The 14,012-nt window shown below is 47.1% G+C and overlaps 5 protein-coding genes across 5 annotated transcripts; 4 read left to right on the top strand and 1 right to left on the bottom strand.

Moving 5' to 3' along the window:
* Positions 1-463: 463 nt before the first annotated feature.
* V8C40DRAFT_287229 (NAD-dependent succinate-semialdehyde dehydrogenase) lies at positions 464-2,224 on the top strand (the record flags this gene model as incomplete). The annotated part of the gene is made up of 4 exons (XM_083222674.1): positions 464-566; positions 635-1,004; positions 1,069-1,965; positions 2,045-2,224. The coding sequence occupies 4 exons, from the start codon at positions 464-466 to the stop codon at positions 2,166-2,168; spliced, it is 1,494 nt and encodes a 497-aa protein (XP_083073774.1). The 3' UTR covers positions 2,169-2,224.
* Positions 2,225-2,565: 341 nt separating this feature from the next.
* Positions 2,566-4,467, top strand: V8C40DRAFT_244392 (Zn(II)2Cys6 transcription factor). The gene is made up of 2 exons (XM_083215638.1): positions 2,566-2,771; positions 2,840-4,467. Exons 1-2 carry the CDS (start codon positions 2,686-2,688, stop codon positions 4,377-4,379), a joined length of 1,626 nt encoding a protein of 541 aa, XP_083073773.1. The 5' UTR covers positions 2,566-2,685; the 3' UTR covers positions 4,380-4,467.
* Positions 4,451-7,261, top strand: V8C40DRAFT_244391 (copper amine oxidase). Its single transcript, XM_083215637.1, has 8 exons — positions 4,451-4,741; positions 4,812-5,252; positions 5,318-5,677; positions 5,740-5,810; positions 5,860-6,257; positions 6,314-6,642; positions 6,717-6,950; positions 7,016-7,261. The coding sequence occupies exons 1-8, from the start codon at positions 4,628-4,630 to the stop codon at positions 7,148-7,150; spliced, it is 2,082 nt and encodes a 693-aa protein (XP_083073772.1). The 5' UTR covers positions 4,451-4,627; the 3' UTR covers positions 7,151-7,261.
* On the bottom strand, positions 6,974-9,057 carry V8C40DRAFT_244389 (uncharacterized protein). The gene is made up of 2 exons (XM_083215636.1): positions 8,089-9,057; positions 6,974-8,025 (listed from the first exon to the last, which is right to left on the bottom strand). The coding sequence occupies exons 1-2, from the start codon at positions 8,786-8,788 to the stop codon at positions 7,310-7,312; spliced, it is 1,416 nt and encodes a 471-aa protein (XP_083073771.1). The 5' UTR covers positions 8,789-9,057; the 3' UTR covers positions 6,974-7,309.
* Positions 9,058-10,136: 1,079 nt separating this feature from the next.
* V8C40DRAFT_244386 (uncharacterized protein) lies at positions 10,137-13,855 on the top strand. The gene is made up of 5 exons (XM_083215635.1): positions 10,137-11,103; positions 11,167-11,464; positions 11,515-11,799; positions 11,847-12,066; positions 12,131-13,855. The coding sequence occupies exons 1-5, from the start codon at positions 10,694-10,696 to the stop codon at positions 13,426-13,428; spliced, it is 2,511 nt and encodes an 836-aa protein (XP_083073770.1). The 5' UTR covers positions 10,137-10,693; the 3' UTR covers positions 13,429-13,855.
* The last annotated feature ends 157 nt before the right edge of the window (positions 13,856-14,012 follow it).

Here is a 14,012-nt window from a genome sequence, read left to right as displayed (position 1 = left end):
GGGGATCTTTGGGGAAAAAAGGGGGCGTTTCTTAGGCCGGGGACCGATAACTCTTCCAAGTTTAGTGCTCGGCGGTTGGATATTCTAGATGCACGGCGGCTGGAATGGGGCGGTTGGAGAAGATGGAGGGGTCGGCGGTTAGGGCGCAAGAGCCTCTTGGCCTCTTTGTGAGCTCAGTTCAATAGCATTGGCGGTTATTGGGGTTTTCGTGCTTGATGCCATATGTGCAAATACCATGAGATAGTAGAATGGCGTATACGACGAATTCACGATGGGTTAGGTATATAGATGGACATTAAATCTCTGGAAAAAAAGATGAAGACTCCAGTCATTAACTTAGACATTGAGATCAATAGGTTTAATCTCCTTAAGACAAGCTGAAATATGGTACCGGCAACTGAGTTCGATATGGCATCCAAGGTCAGTTCATCATTTTTGGCAAGAAGGGAGAATTCAAACTAATATGCCAAAATTGAAGCTCAAAAACAAGACTTTGTTCAAGGAAGCTTGTTTTGTCAATGGCGACTTCATTTCAGCCACAGCAGGCAACCTCTTCAGTGTTACTGGTAATAGCTGATGGGGAAAGCATGTCTATTCTGGAATATTCACTAATAATTTCTCAATTACACTACAGATCCTGCAACTCAGACGATTATCGGCAAATGTCCAGAGTTTTCTAAAGCCGATACTGAGAAAGCCATCGAGGCTGCAGCTTCAGCTTTTCCTACCTTCAAAAACTTGACTGGCCGCGAGAGAGCCCAGTTGCTGCGAAAATGGTTCCAGCTGATTATTGATAACATCGATGACCTTGCCCTTTTATTGACATTAGAAAATGGCAAAACAATAGCAGAGGCAAAAGGAGAAATTGGCTTTGCCGCAAGCTTCGTGGAATATTTTAGTGAGGAAGCAGTTCGTATCTATGGAGATACTATTCCCGCTTCTGTGGATGGAAAGAAGATTCTGACTTTGAAGGAACCTGTTGGTGTCTGTGCATTAATCACTCCGTAAGCATACTATTCTTCCTTGGACAACAACTGGAAACCCACCGACTCTAACAAACTATTGCAGATGGAACTTCCCCTCCGCTATGATCACTCGAAAAGCGGCACCTGCCCTTGCTGCAGGTTGCACGGTCGTCGTCAAGGTCCCTGGAGAGACTCCATTCAGTGGATTGGCTCTCGCTGAGTTGGCTAGACAGGCTGGCTTTCCCAAAGGCGTCATCAACGTGATCACAGCTTTAGACAATACCGTTGAAGTGGGCAGCACTTTAACTCACTCCCCGCTCGTGCAGAAAGTCTCATTCACGGGATCAACCGCTGTTGGCAAGCTCTTAATGGAGCAGGCTTCCTCAACCATGAAGAGGGTCAGTTTTGAGCTTGGAGGAAATGCGCCACTGATTGTCTTCGATGACGCCGACGTGGATCAAGCAGTCGAAGAGGCAATCGCAAGCAAATTTAGAAGTTCGGGGCAATCATGCGTCTGTGCTAATAGGCTGTATGTGCACGAAAGCATTCACGATGAATTCGTCCGTAAATATGCAGCGGTTGTTCGGCGATTCAAAGTGGGCTCCGGATTGGACGGCTCCGTTTCTCACGGTCCGTTGATTCATGAGCGCGCAGCCCAGAAAGTTCATTCTCACGTTCTTGACGCTGTTGGGAAAGGGGCAAAGGTCATCGTGGGAGGTGCCCTGGTTCCGAGTCTCGGCCAGAGCTTCTACTTGCCTACCGTCTTAACTGGCATGAAAGCCAATATGCTGCTTGCTCAAGAAGAGACTTTTGGTCCTGTTGCTGGGATATTTTCTTTCAATTCCGATCAGCAGGTCGTTTCTCTGGCGAACGATTCAGATGTAGGCCTTGCCGCCTACTTATTCGGGAAGGATGTTTCCCGGCTCTGGAGAGTGGCAGAGGCATTACAAGTGGGAATGGTAGGGATCAACACTGGCATCATCAGCGACAATGCCGCCCCGTAAGTCATCTATACCACCTTCTCCTCTCTTTTGTACTTAATCCTGCACTCCGCCCTTTGAACTAACAATTTCTTATAGATGGACGGGAGTCAAGCAAAGCGGAATTGGTAGAGAAGGAGGAAAATATGGCATAGAAGAATACCTTGCAACTAAAACGATCACATTGGGCGGTTTGGGAAGCCACTTGAAGTCTAGAATTTGACTGCAAATTAGATAGTTACTGATACGTCGTCACCAGGGGCGTACTACTTTGCTCTGTGCATGTCAACTAAGAATATACAGTATCGATTGTTACCTAGGGTTCTAATTCCGTAACCAAGCTTTCAATAGGTGATGCGTGTGCCATTGATCGTTAGTAATTTCACCGAAATGTGGCTGGTTGTTAATAATCGATTCAAGCCTGATCGAGATGCGGGGAGAGCTGCTAACCAAGTGTCAAAGTCCTCCATGGCAACGCTGCCGCCACCTTAGTGCTATCAAAGTCCGCGGATAAAGGACTAGCTCGACTAGGTTCTTCAAACATGCAGGACCGTATTACTCCTTATCTTCTTGGTGGTCCCCGATTTGTTTCGACGTTCCTCGGTCGCGGTACCGGCGGTTGGATGTGCATATATTGAGTGGACTCCCTTGCCCTCCCTTGCCCGTTATCACTATCGAACCGCCGTATCCGCTGAACACTCGAAAGTGGTGATATTCTACATCAAGCAATTGGAGACAGGATGGACCATGAGAATACAGAACATCTGCCCGCACAGAAGCAAAAACATCGCCGCTACCGGACTGGATGCTTTACGTGCCGCCAAAGGTCTGCTAGATAATCCTGTCGCACAATGAGACCCGGCATCAAGGATCATGTCGCTAACCAAACTCCAGAAAAAAACGATGTGATGAAGCTTTCAGCCCGGTAACCAATCGGTGTGGGAATTGCTCCCGGCTTGGCTTAACTTGTCGCGTTGCCCGGACCCGTCTTGAAACGGTAGAGCAGGGCGGTCTTATCCGTGAGCAAATCCGTGATGGTGTCAACTCTACCTCGGACCCATCAGCTCCTATACCTACTTTGCAATCTCCGAGTGACAGAGCAGGCTTGTCATTAACCGAGGATCTGGATCTGACCAGGCTGGTCGATGACGAAGATTTATCGGATCATAGACCTGGTCTTGCTCGGGGGAAAAGTCCCAAAGTCTCGCAGACAGTGGATGAGATCGAGATACTATCTCCGAAAACTGATGCAGCTCATGAAAGCCCGGCTCGCTTCTCCTTCTTCCCATACGTGCTGGAACAAGGACAATCGTCCCACATAGACTACTACCGAAGTAATGTAATCTCAGCTACTTCCATCATCTTGGATGAAGATACGGGGCTTCACCAGTTGATTCCGAAGGCGTTCAGCGCTAAGCACTTGATGAGCGCTTTGCTTGCTTATTCTATGGCGCACCGGGCACAAATACCTGGCGATGTAGCTTTGGCTGAATCCTATCGTCAGCAAGCTACTACACAATATGGAAAGGCGATTATGGCCCTTCGCTCGGCCCTGAGCCGAAAAGACGATGACTTTGAAAGTCTCATCACATCAACTCTCCTCCTTGCGGCAACTGAGACTACCATGGGAGGAGTATCAGACTGGTATAACCACTGCATAGGAGCAAATCAGCTTGTGCGTGCCTTTACGGCGAACATTAATGTGGAACATGTCGCGTATCATCGGTTTCTCATCCGCTATCTCATGTATCACGACGTTCTTGGCGCGGTTACCATGCGCCAGGCCCCTATCCTCGACTCATCATTCTACAAGCGAGAGATTGCAGGACTGGCTTCTGACTCTACGCATCCTATGGTGGGTGCAAACGCCACAATATTATCTCTGATGGCCAAAGTGTGCCAACTACATGAAGAGGCCATGAAAGAGAGGGCTAAGTCAGAGGAAGATGATCTTGATCTTGCGCTGATATATGGCAATGGCGCGGACATTGAGCAACGACTAATGTCTCTCAAGCTTCCTCCATCTCTCCCGCTTCTATTATGCTTCGTTACCGAGGCATATCGGAGCTCGGCGCTGCTCTATCTATATCAAGTATTGGATGAAATTGAAGGTAATTCAATGCAGAGTGGTTTTTTGGAGGAAAAATGTGAGCATCATTTGTGCAGCTTGAAGCAGCACATTGCACGCGTGCCTCTCTCATCCGCGCCGGCTTCCGCGCTTCTATTTCCATTGTTCATGGCGGGTACCTGCATAAAACGGCCGGAAGATAAAGAATTCGTGCGTTCAAAACTACTGGATCTGTACCAAGTGGTTCGTTTTGCGAATATTCTAAGCGCTTTGGAAGCCCTGGAGGTGTTTTGGGAATCTCCAAGGAGCGCCCTTGGGTGGCAGCAACTGCTGCGAGATCGGGGTTGGAATCTGGCGCTTACATAGCGGTTCGGGCGGCTGGAGTACGAAGGTAATCTAGACATGTATATACCTTATCAAAGTTGCGTATGTAATTGCTGGAATAGAAAGGTCGCATGATCAAAATGAAACATATACATGTAGCTATGCATATATAATTCCCCAGATTCCGTCATTTCGATAACGTCTATTCAAAGCATCTCATCGACTCCCATTCCAAGTTCACGTACTTATCAAGCCCTCTCTCAATCTACCAATCCCTAGAAATACGCGACATGGCATCTGCATCAAGCTGCTGTCATAACGGCGATGACCGTGGTGGCTCGTCTGACCTACCTGCGCCGGAACAACGCCCGCTAGGATCTATTTTACCAGAGGAGATTAGACAGGTGAATTCAATCGGGACTCTAGCAGTTCATCCGCACTCGAGCAGCGAATACTGATTTAGAGTTAATACAGACATCATCTCTTATACGAGCGCAGTTCACTCCAGGTACTGCCTTTGCGTTTCGAGTGATATCCCTCGTTGAACCACGAAAGGCGGAGCTGAAGCCGCATCTCGAAGCGCTGCGCCGCGGTATCAGTCGTCCCGACACATCCTTTCCGGCGAGAATCACCTTTGCACACTACTATGTCGCGGGCCCAAAAGATTTCTACCGAGCCTATGTCGATGTGTCGGGAAAATCGGCGAAGCTGATAGTCAATGAGAAGCTCGATGCGAAGAGACACGCAATCTCCGATCCGGCAGAGATGATGCGCGCCGAGAAGGCGTGTCTGAATGATCCGCTCATCGTCAAGCAAATTAGCCAGCTTTCGCTGCCATCGGGTAGTCAAGTCATGATTGATCCGTGGACCTACGCCACAGATGAGAAGCTTGATGTGGAAAAGAGAACTCTTATTGTAAGATGGGCCACCTTATATGACGGAGAGAGGATTATCTCGGCTAACATATTCGTTTTCTCAAGTGTTACTTTTACCTCAAGGGCAAAGCTTCCGAAGTTGATGCAAACCACTACGCCTATCCACTGGATTTTTACTGTCACTTTGACATGGTCAATCTCAAAGTGGTCAAGCTCTTTCGACTGCCAAAGAAGGATTTTGAGCACGAAGTTGAAATTAAGCCGAACGAAGCGCAGTCTGCAGCAGCAGCTCCGTGGGGAACAGTGTCTCTTGATCGCCAGAACGAGTACCATCCCGATTTAAGATCAGGCCCGAAGAAAATCCCAGCTCCTCTGCGCGTTGTGCAGCCAGATGGCCCGTCGTTCCGTATTACGGGCAACGTGGTGGAATGGATGGGATGGAAGTTCCATGTGGGATTCAACTATGTAAGTCTATGTCACTACGTCTAGCCTGTACTATGCATGTGTCTTACAGGAATCCCAAACAGCGCGAGGGCATGACTTTGCATAACATTACTCTCGATGGACGCAATACCTTTTATCGCCTGGCACTTTCAGAGTAAGTCTTTCTCTCAATTTCACTCCATTGTCATATTAACATGGAGCAGAATGTTTGTTCCATATGCCGACCCCAGAGCGCCTTACCATAGAAAGGCTGCCTTCGATCTCGGAAGCAACGGTGCTGGTGTCTGCGCAAACAACCTTGCACTCGGTTGTGACTGTCTGGGGCTGATCAAATACTTTGATGCTCATCTGACGGACATTAATGGCAACCCTCGGGTGATGAAGAACGTCATCTGCTGCCACGAAGTCGACGATGGCCTGCTATGGAAGCACCTCAACTTTAGAACTCAAAAGGCTGCGCTTGTGCGCTCTCGAACCCTCGTTTTGCAAAGTATCATCACAGTATCGAACTACGAGTACATTCTTGCATTCATCTTTGATACAGCCGGCGCTATTCATTACGAAGTTCGCGCCACTGGAATTGTATCTACGGTGCCTATTGGTTTGTGGATGGTCCATGATATGATGGCTCGAGTTGATGCTAACCACCGTCTACAGAACAAGGAGTTAAATCTAGCGCCCATGGAACTGTTGTGGCTGATGGTGCAATGGCGCCGTATCACCAGCACTTTTTCAATCTCAGAATTGACCCTGCCATCGACGGCCATGAGAATTCCGTCGTTGTGGAAGAGACGGTTCCTCTTCCAATCAACGAGGGCAACCCTCAGGGCATAGGATACCATGTAAAGCGGGAAGTGATAGAAAAGGAAGGATTTGCTGATATAGACCCTCTGAAAAACAGAGTATTCAAAATCATCAACCCATCCAGCCGCAACCCCGTCAATGATAAGCCGGTTGCCTACGCTGTGGTTCCTTTCAATAGTCAGGTCAGTCCCCCATGTAACGTCTCATAAGTAGATGGAATGCCTTTTTACGACATCTAATCACATTGCTTATGTAGCTCATACTTGCCAACCCCAACTCGTTTCACGCACGACGATCCGAATTCGCCCTACACAGCATGTGGTTTACCAAGTACCACGACGACGAGCTTTACGCGTCCGGAGAATGGACAAACCAATCTGCAGGAGATGAGGGCATATTTACCTGGATCAAGGGCAGGAATGAAGAGATTGACAATGGCGATGTTGTCGTATGGCATACCTTTGGCACGACTCACAATCCTCGCGTGGAGGTAAGATAATATGATAGTACTGGGCGTCTTTTTCGCTTTACACTTATCTAATCTTTTGCTCTTAGGATTGGCCCGTCATGCCTGTTGACAAGCTTCAGGTCACACTGAAGCCAGTGAACTTCTTCCCGCGAAACCCGGCTATTGATTTGCCCATGAGCACTCAGAAAGATAACGATTCCAAGTTGTACAGTCGAATGTAAATAGTTATCAAAAGAGGATAAATGGCCAGCTATATAAAGTAAAGAAGTACTTGGAAGCTATAGATTCTGATGGGGGAGACACAATTTGCCTCATGAATGCTTAAGAGGAACATCTCTACATTCATTCTGACATGCTGCGAATTGATTCCAAAGATTAAATTATGCAGCGTTCGGGTCACTTGAGATTTCCACCTCGAGCTCCCCCTTCAAGTACTTCCTCGGTACTTTTCGCCAGCACTCCAAAACATCATCGTCAGGAACAAATCCAGAGTTGCTTGTCCACAGCGCCTCGGCTTTTGATCTTTCTGCATGATACCAGAATTTGTGCCAATATTCGTCGTCCACTCCCAGTCCCACGTCGAGTCCCGCGACGAGCGACATGTCTTCCAGCGCTGGCATCTGGAGAGCCGCGCGCCCTGCAGCGATGTAAAACTGCTGCATAGCTGGGGTTGCAATACATCGATCAGATCTAGGTTCCTGGCTTGATGTGGTGCTCATCCAATCGTCATCCATGTAGTTTTCGTCCTCCGAGTCCTCCGAGGCATTTGGGTCGGGAACGAAGAGCCATTCACCCGACGGAGTGACGGGTGGATAGCACAAATGGAAAGTGACCAGCCTCTCCCATAGCGGTTCTGCCATATGCACAGAGAGAGTCCGAGGAAAAAATAGTTCGTCGCTGACTATGATGCCATCGATGTAAAGCGTCTTCATGCGCTGGGATAGGATGTGTAAAGCTCTGGAAAGCCCATCTTCTCCTTCACTTAAAAGTGTAGTAGTTGGAGGCACTTGAGACCGACTCATGCTAGAATAGCTGTCATCGCAGATATCAAAGTCATCGATGGTATGATTGATTCGAGACAAGGCATCAGCAAGGTCTACATCCCTATGTCAGTGGTTGTTCTTAATTGTACCTAGGTAGAGAAGATTAAGAACTTTACCAGTCCGCAGTCTCGAAAATCGCCTCCATTTCCACCAGTTAACGTGCACTTGCTTTGCTGCGGGCAGTTTTGCTAACAAAGTGCAAATAGCCACTGCAGAGATGTGGCGATCCTCAAAGCTTGGCCTATCTATCTTGATTTCGGATATGGCCACAACAGGAGAATGTTGCAGAATGCGAGCCGGGTCCGTCAGTTCCAACACTGATTCCGCATATCTGCGTTTCCACATGGGTCCTCTCTCCCCTCTCCATGATGGAGAGTCAAGTCTCTTCTCAACAGGTAGAGGCGCGAAAACACGGAGCCCAATGCTGCCTGGATGCAGCTCATCCGCAGACCACTGGCTTAGCGACTGCAGAAAAGCTTCAAACGTGGCTTGTAGTGCGCGATTGTTCCTCAGCTTCTCCTTGTCCTTCTCGGGATTTTGTCGCGGTCCAGGCCATGGCAGTACAACCTCCAGCAAGATCTCGCGTACGTACCTACGGCGCCGAGAGGTGACGATGGAGTTGATCTCTGAGAGTCGCTCCAGATCAAGATACAGCGTGGCAAAAGTCCTGCGCTCAATTGTATCCTGCCAAAGGGGGCTGACGGCTGCATACTTGCCGATGCCCCGGCGGAGAGGGTGTCTATCGCGAGTCCAATCACGGATGAGAAAGTATATAATGCGCTGGATGAGTTCAGGCGTTAGGGGAATAGGTGCCATGCTGTTAATTGTCGTGAAGTGCCAATTGCCCGAGATGATTTTAGAAGCTGGCAAAGAGACGATTGTCAGTCCACAAGCAGTTTACACTCACCTAGATGCTCCTAATAGTATTCATAACTCGAATTGACGCTACCGTACCCAGAATGAGTGGAGATTTTGCACTTGATTTTGTTGTTGGTAGCTGGAAAGTCTTCAAAATGAAATGAAAGGGCTAGGCTCCAGCCTTGGCATCCCAAAAGAGGCATCGCCGACGAGATAATCAATGAAAGTAATACCTGGGCTTGAAGTAGCTTATTGAAAGTGGTTACGGAGTATATGCGTACCTATATTCTAATGCTATAACCTTACTTTAAGCTTCTCTAGCCTCAACTAACATCAAGCGATACTAGTAGCGACAGTGAAGAACTTTGTACAATAGTGGGGTGAACAAGCACCGAAGACATTGGAAACATAAGTACCTATCTAAATGCTCTGAAACTGCGAGACGGAGTCACAACCAGGCGAAGCAAATGAACTGAAGAGAATTTCTTCGTCAAGTGACCTCCTAGTATTCTGATTATCCTTTACGATATTGTTGGGTGTAAGAACTGACGGGAACAAAGTCAACTAACCTGCATGTGTATTCTTAGGTATTCAACAAGGCGCAGGTCTAGGCATAGACATAGGAATTATAATATTATTAATTTGTATTCATAACCCTTATCCAATATGTATTCGTGAATCTTTTTAGTGTGAATATGAAGGTGCATCCTCCTAAATTTCCGTTTAGTCAACAAAGACTACCTATTCATTCTATAGTTACAGAGTATATATTGTCACGATTGTGACTCCAAGCCCTAAGAAGTAGGTTGTAGCTCGTTGCATTGATCTAACTGCCACTATTTCGCATTATGTCTTGTCTTTTACTTCCTCAATTTCTGCTAGTGCAGTCAAATATTGCTTCAACAGCATTAACATGTACAGGCAATTATTGGACTAATACGAGCTCGCTTTCACCAAACCTCTGTATAATAACAGCCATATATATATATTCCTCTATATATAAGACTTAGGTTTCCAATTCTAGAGTTAATCTGGGCTGTGCGGTATGCAAGCGGCTGTAGCTTGTGCATAGGTTGTTCATCGCGCAGCAGATTCCTGGAGTGAGTATCACTCAAGTACGGGGTAGCACAAGTTCAACAAAAAAAAAAAAAAAGAAAGAGGGGAGTGGGAACAAAATTCGTGCATCTGTGATAACATCCAATGGCTGCAGGTGGCGCTGATCAGTTTCAGGCGGCCACGGGAAGCGGCAAGTGCAGGCTGTTCCGCCACCCGAGGCGCGCTCTAGTTTTACCTACATACCTAATGTACCTAGCCTCCAGGTCCAGTTACATCCATGGATGTATCCAACGGCCTCTGTGGGCAATACCACACGGCTGTGAAGAGATCAATAGCAAAAAAAGACAGCATAGAAGGCGGCCAGACCAAGGTGTCAATAGAATTATGGATGGCATTGGCTATTAGTGGAAGGCGGCGGGGAGGCGAGTAGCGGAGCGAGCCAGGGGATTTTTTGAGAAACTCATGGCACTCAGCCTTGTTTCTTGGCAGTTGACGTGTCCAAAGCCGGTTGGGCTTATCAACTACACAGTTGTTGTTTTCTTGCAGGCGAGTGTGTGTGCAGCTCTGGCTTATCGTTGGCTCGTAACTCCCCGGGGTGGGTGGACGTTTACCTCTCAGGATTCGGGAAAAGAGCGCGATAATGGGACCTAAGCAACCTTGCTTGGTTACACTGTTGGGTAGAAACAATGAAGGCTCGCCTTGAAATACTCCATTGATGCCTCTTTCAATCTGTGCAGTGCACAATCAAGCATCTCTTTCCGCTATAATTCACAGCAGTATACATTAACTACATTAGTTTAATCCGCGATGCTGGCCGTCCGCTCGACAATAGACTTCTTATGGGGGCTGTTACCGCAGAAACAGACTCCAACTGAGAATCAACATTTGTCAAAGGGTGAACTGATGCCTCAGCCTAAAAGTGCTTCGGCATATCGCGTACGCGGCGTACCGAATGACTGGGACAGAGACAAGCTTGAATCATTCCTGATTGAAAGAGATAGCCTTGCTAAATTGGTGGTAAAATCGTTGGCCAAGGAGTTTCACGGACGCTCTCAGACGGCCACAATCTCTGTTAGGGAGACCTACCGGCCGCCACCGACTGTCCCTCTGCCTGTAGAATCTGGCGAATTCGGAAGACCGAGGAATGTAACGATTGATCATGTCTTTCTCAGTATTACTAGTCTTTTCACCCCCCCTCCGCAAGACCACAAAGTTGAGTAAGTAATTAATCTTACATTGCATAGCGTATTTGTATAGGTTCCAATACTGATGGTGTTAAGCATCATCGCCATCTCTGGACTTGGCGGGCACGCATTTGGATCATTTAAAGAGCGAGGAGGACAGCATATGTGGCTAAGAGATGCACTCCCTCATGATATCACTGGTGAAAGTGGTGAGCGTATTGCGCGAGTTATGGTTTATGGCTATGAGTCAAGTCTTATAAACAGCGATAGCTTTCAAAATCTGGAAGACCTTGGAACAACTCTTCATTCTGATCTTCGAACGCTCATATCCGACTATTGGTTCAAACCCATCGTATTCATTGCCCATAGCCTAGGTGGATTGATCATCAAACAGGTACATCCACTCACGACATCTGTACAGATAGTATTCTAATATCGCAATAGTTCCTTATATCTCTCTCCAAGTCAAGGGACGAAGTGGACCAGAGATTGAGATGGGCAATTTATGGTATTGCTTTCTTCGGAGTGCCACATGATGGTATGGACATTCGTTCGCTTATCCCTATGACCGGGGATAGACCAAATCGATTCTTGTTGGAATCCATTGGATTCAACAACTCTCAGGTCCTTAGCATCCAGCAGCGTGAGTTTTCGAAGGCAGTGGGAGGTTATGACGAATCCGAGATTTTTTCATTCTACGAGACCCGCTTGTCGCCAACCGTGTTACTGGTATGATTCCAATGAATAGTTAAAGTGAAAACCTCTAACAATAACAGGATGCAAGGGGCAGATGGACCATGACGGGAGAACCCGCCGTCTTGGTATCGAAGGCGTCTGCTACGCATTGCCGACCTTGGGAGAATACAGCAGAACATATTTGTGCCATCAATCGCACACATTCAGAAATGGTCAAGTTTGGGCAGGAAGACCCAGAGTATGACAGAGTTTTGGGAAGAATAAGGAGCCTCGTTCAGCGTGCTATTACAGCACGAAAGAGTATGTACCCAAATTGACATGGAGTTTTGGACATTAAAATGATATCATATTAAAATGTCGTCAGGCAAATTGCAGCTAAAGCTGTCACTAGAAGAAGAACATTGCCTACAATCGCTAGCTTTTAAACAGATGCAGAACCGAGGCAATGACATTGAACATGCTGTCCCAGGGACATGCGAGTGGCTGCTCAAACACAACACGTATGTGGAGTGGGCCGCATCTCCTGGAGATTTACTATGGATCAAAGGAAATCCCGGCACAGGAAAATCTACGTTGCTTAAACATGCCTTAAGTAAACAATGTGATATACCCAGTGCGAAAGAAAATGATCTCGTCATGTCATTCTTCTTCCATGGCCGCGGTGATGCTCTTCAAAAGACTTCACTTGGCTTCTTGAGATCTTTACTTCATCAGATCCTTAAGCAGGCTCCCAAGGCCTTAATTCACCTTGTCAAAGCTTACAGAAGAAAACGCAAAGAGATGGGCCATCCCCCTGAAAAGTGGGAGTGGCATGAAGAAGAGTTGTGGAAATTGCTCGACAAATCTCTTCCATGGCTCTTGAAAGATCGCTCTATTTGGCTGTTTGTCGATGCGCTGGATGAATGTGGCGAGGGTGATGCAAAACGGCTCGTCCGGAAGATCGAGTGTTTATTGAAGAAATTATCGCCCTTTCCCAACCAGACTTACTTTAACATTTGTTTTAGCTGTCGTCATTATCCTATACTAAGTTCTCGAGGTCGGTTTCAGATATGCCTCGAAAAGGAGAACAAAAGCGATATTTCTACCTACGTACAATCCGAGCTCAAGTTATCCTCTTTCCAGGAGCCGACACCATCTATGATTCAAAATTCAATCACTAGCCGTGCGTCTGGAGTTTTCTTATGGGCGCGTCTAGTGGTGGAGCAAATTCAGGACCTCGAGCTGGATGGTGCCGGAGCGAACAGGATTAAAGTGGCCATCTGCATGACCCCTCAACATCTCCATGAACTTTATAAGAAGCTCATACTGGATATGACATCATCCTCTTTGAAATTGATCCAATGGATCTGCTTTGCAATGCGGCCTTTGTCGACAGAAGAGTTGCGCTGGGCATTGGTTATAGATGTCAGGTTCTCATCATTGCAAGAGTGTCAAGAATCCGAGAATTACATTCCTCATAGGAAAAGAATGGAGCAACAAGTCATAAAGCTCAGCCGAGGGCTAGCTGAAGTTATTCCGGGATCTGATACTGATGTTATCCAATTCATTCACCAATCCGTGAAAGACTTTTTCATGACGGAAGGTCTGGCAACCCTGAACAACGTATCAGCATCAGCTAATAGCCAAATTGGAATGGCACACCTTGAACTATCGAAAATTTGATTATGATATTTAAAGATGGAAGAAGTTAGCCTCTCTACAGGCTGTAACAGTGGCCAGCTAGAAGCTGAATTTCCCCTTTTGAGCTATGCAACAACTTCGTGGGTATCACACTTACAACAGAGCGATAACAAAGAAATTTCTCAGAGACTTCTTCTGGAATTGGCTGAATGGCCATCAAATATTATCATTGATAAATGGACACGTGTTTTCAAAAATTTAAACCAACTTTCTCCGCATTGTCCATCGGCAGGGACCACTCTTCTTCACGTTGCGGCGAGGTATGGCATTTTAGGAGCTCTGACAGCCATCTTAGAAAATAACGGTAAAAGTGCTATTCATATCAATGCAAAAGATAATACTGGCCGGACGCCGTTATCATGGGCTGCGGAAAACGGGCATGAGGCTCCGGCTGAGCTGTTACTTCGTGAAGGGGCCACGGTTGATTACAAAGATATATATGGCCAGGCGCCTCTATCGAGGGCTGCGGAAAACGGACATAAGACTTTGGTTGAGTTGTTGCTTCGTGAAGGGGCTACAGCTGATTATAAAGATATATATGGTCAGACGCCCCTTTCGAAGGCTGC

Source organism: Trichoderma camerunense (genome assembly GCF_050948025.1).
Source record: "Trichoderma camerunense strain CBS 138272 chromosome Unknown V8C40scaffold_8, whole genome shotgun sequence".
Lineage (NCBI taxonomy): Eukaryota > Fungi > Ascomycota > Sordariomycetes > Hypocreales > Hypocreaceae > Trichoderma > Trichoderma camerunense.
The sequence above is the reverse complement of the archived record's forward strand: the minus strand, read 5'-3'. Positions and strand labels throughout refer to the sequence as shown.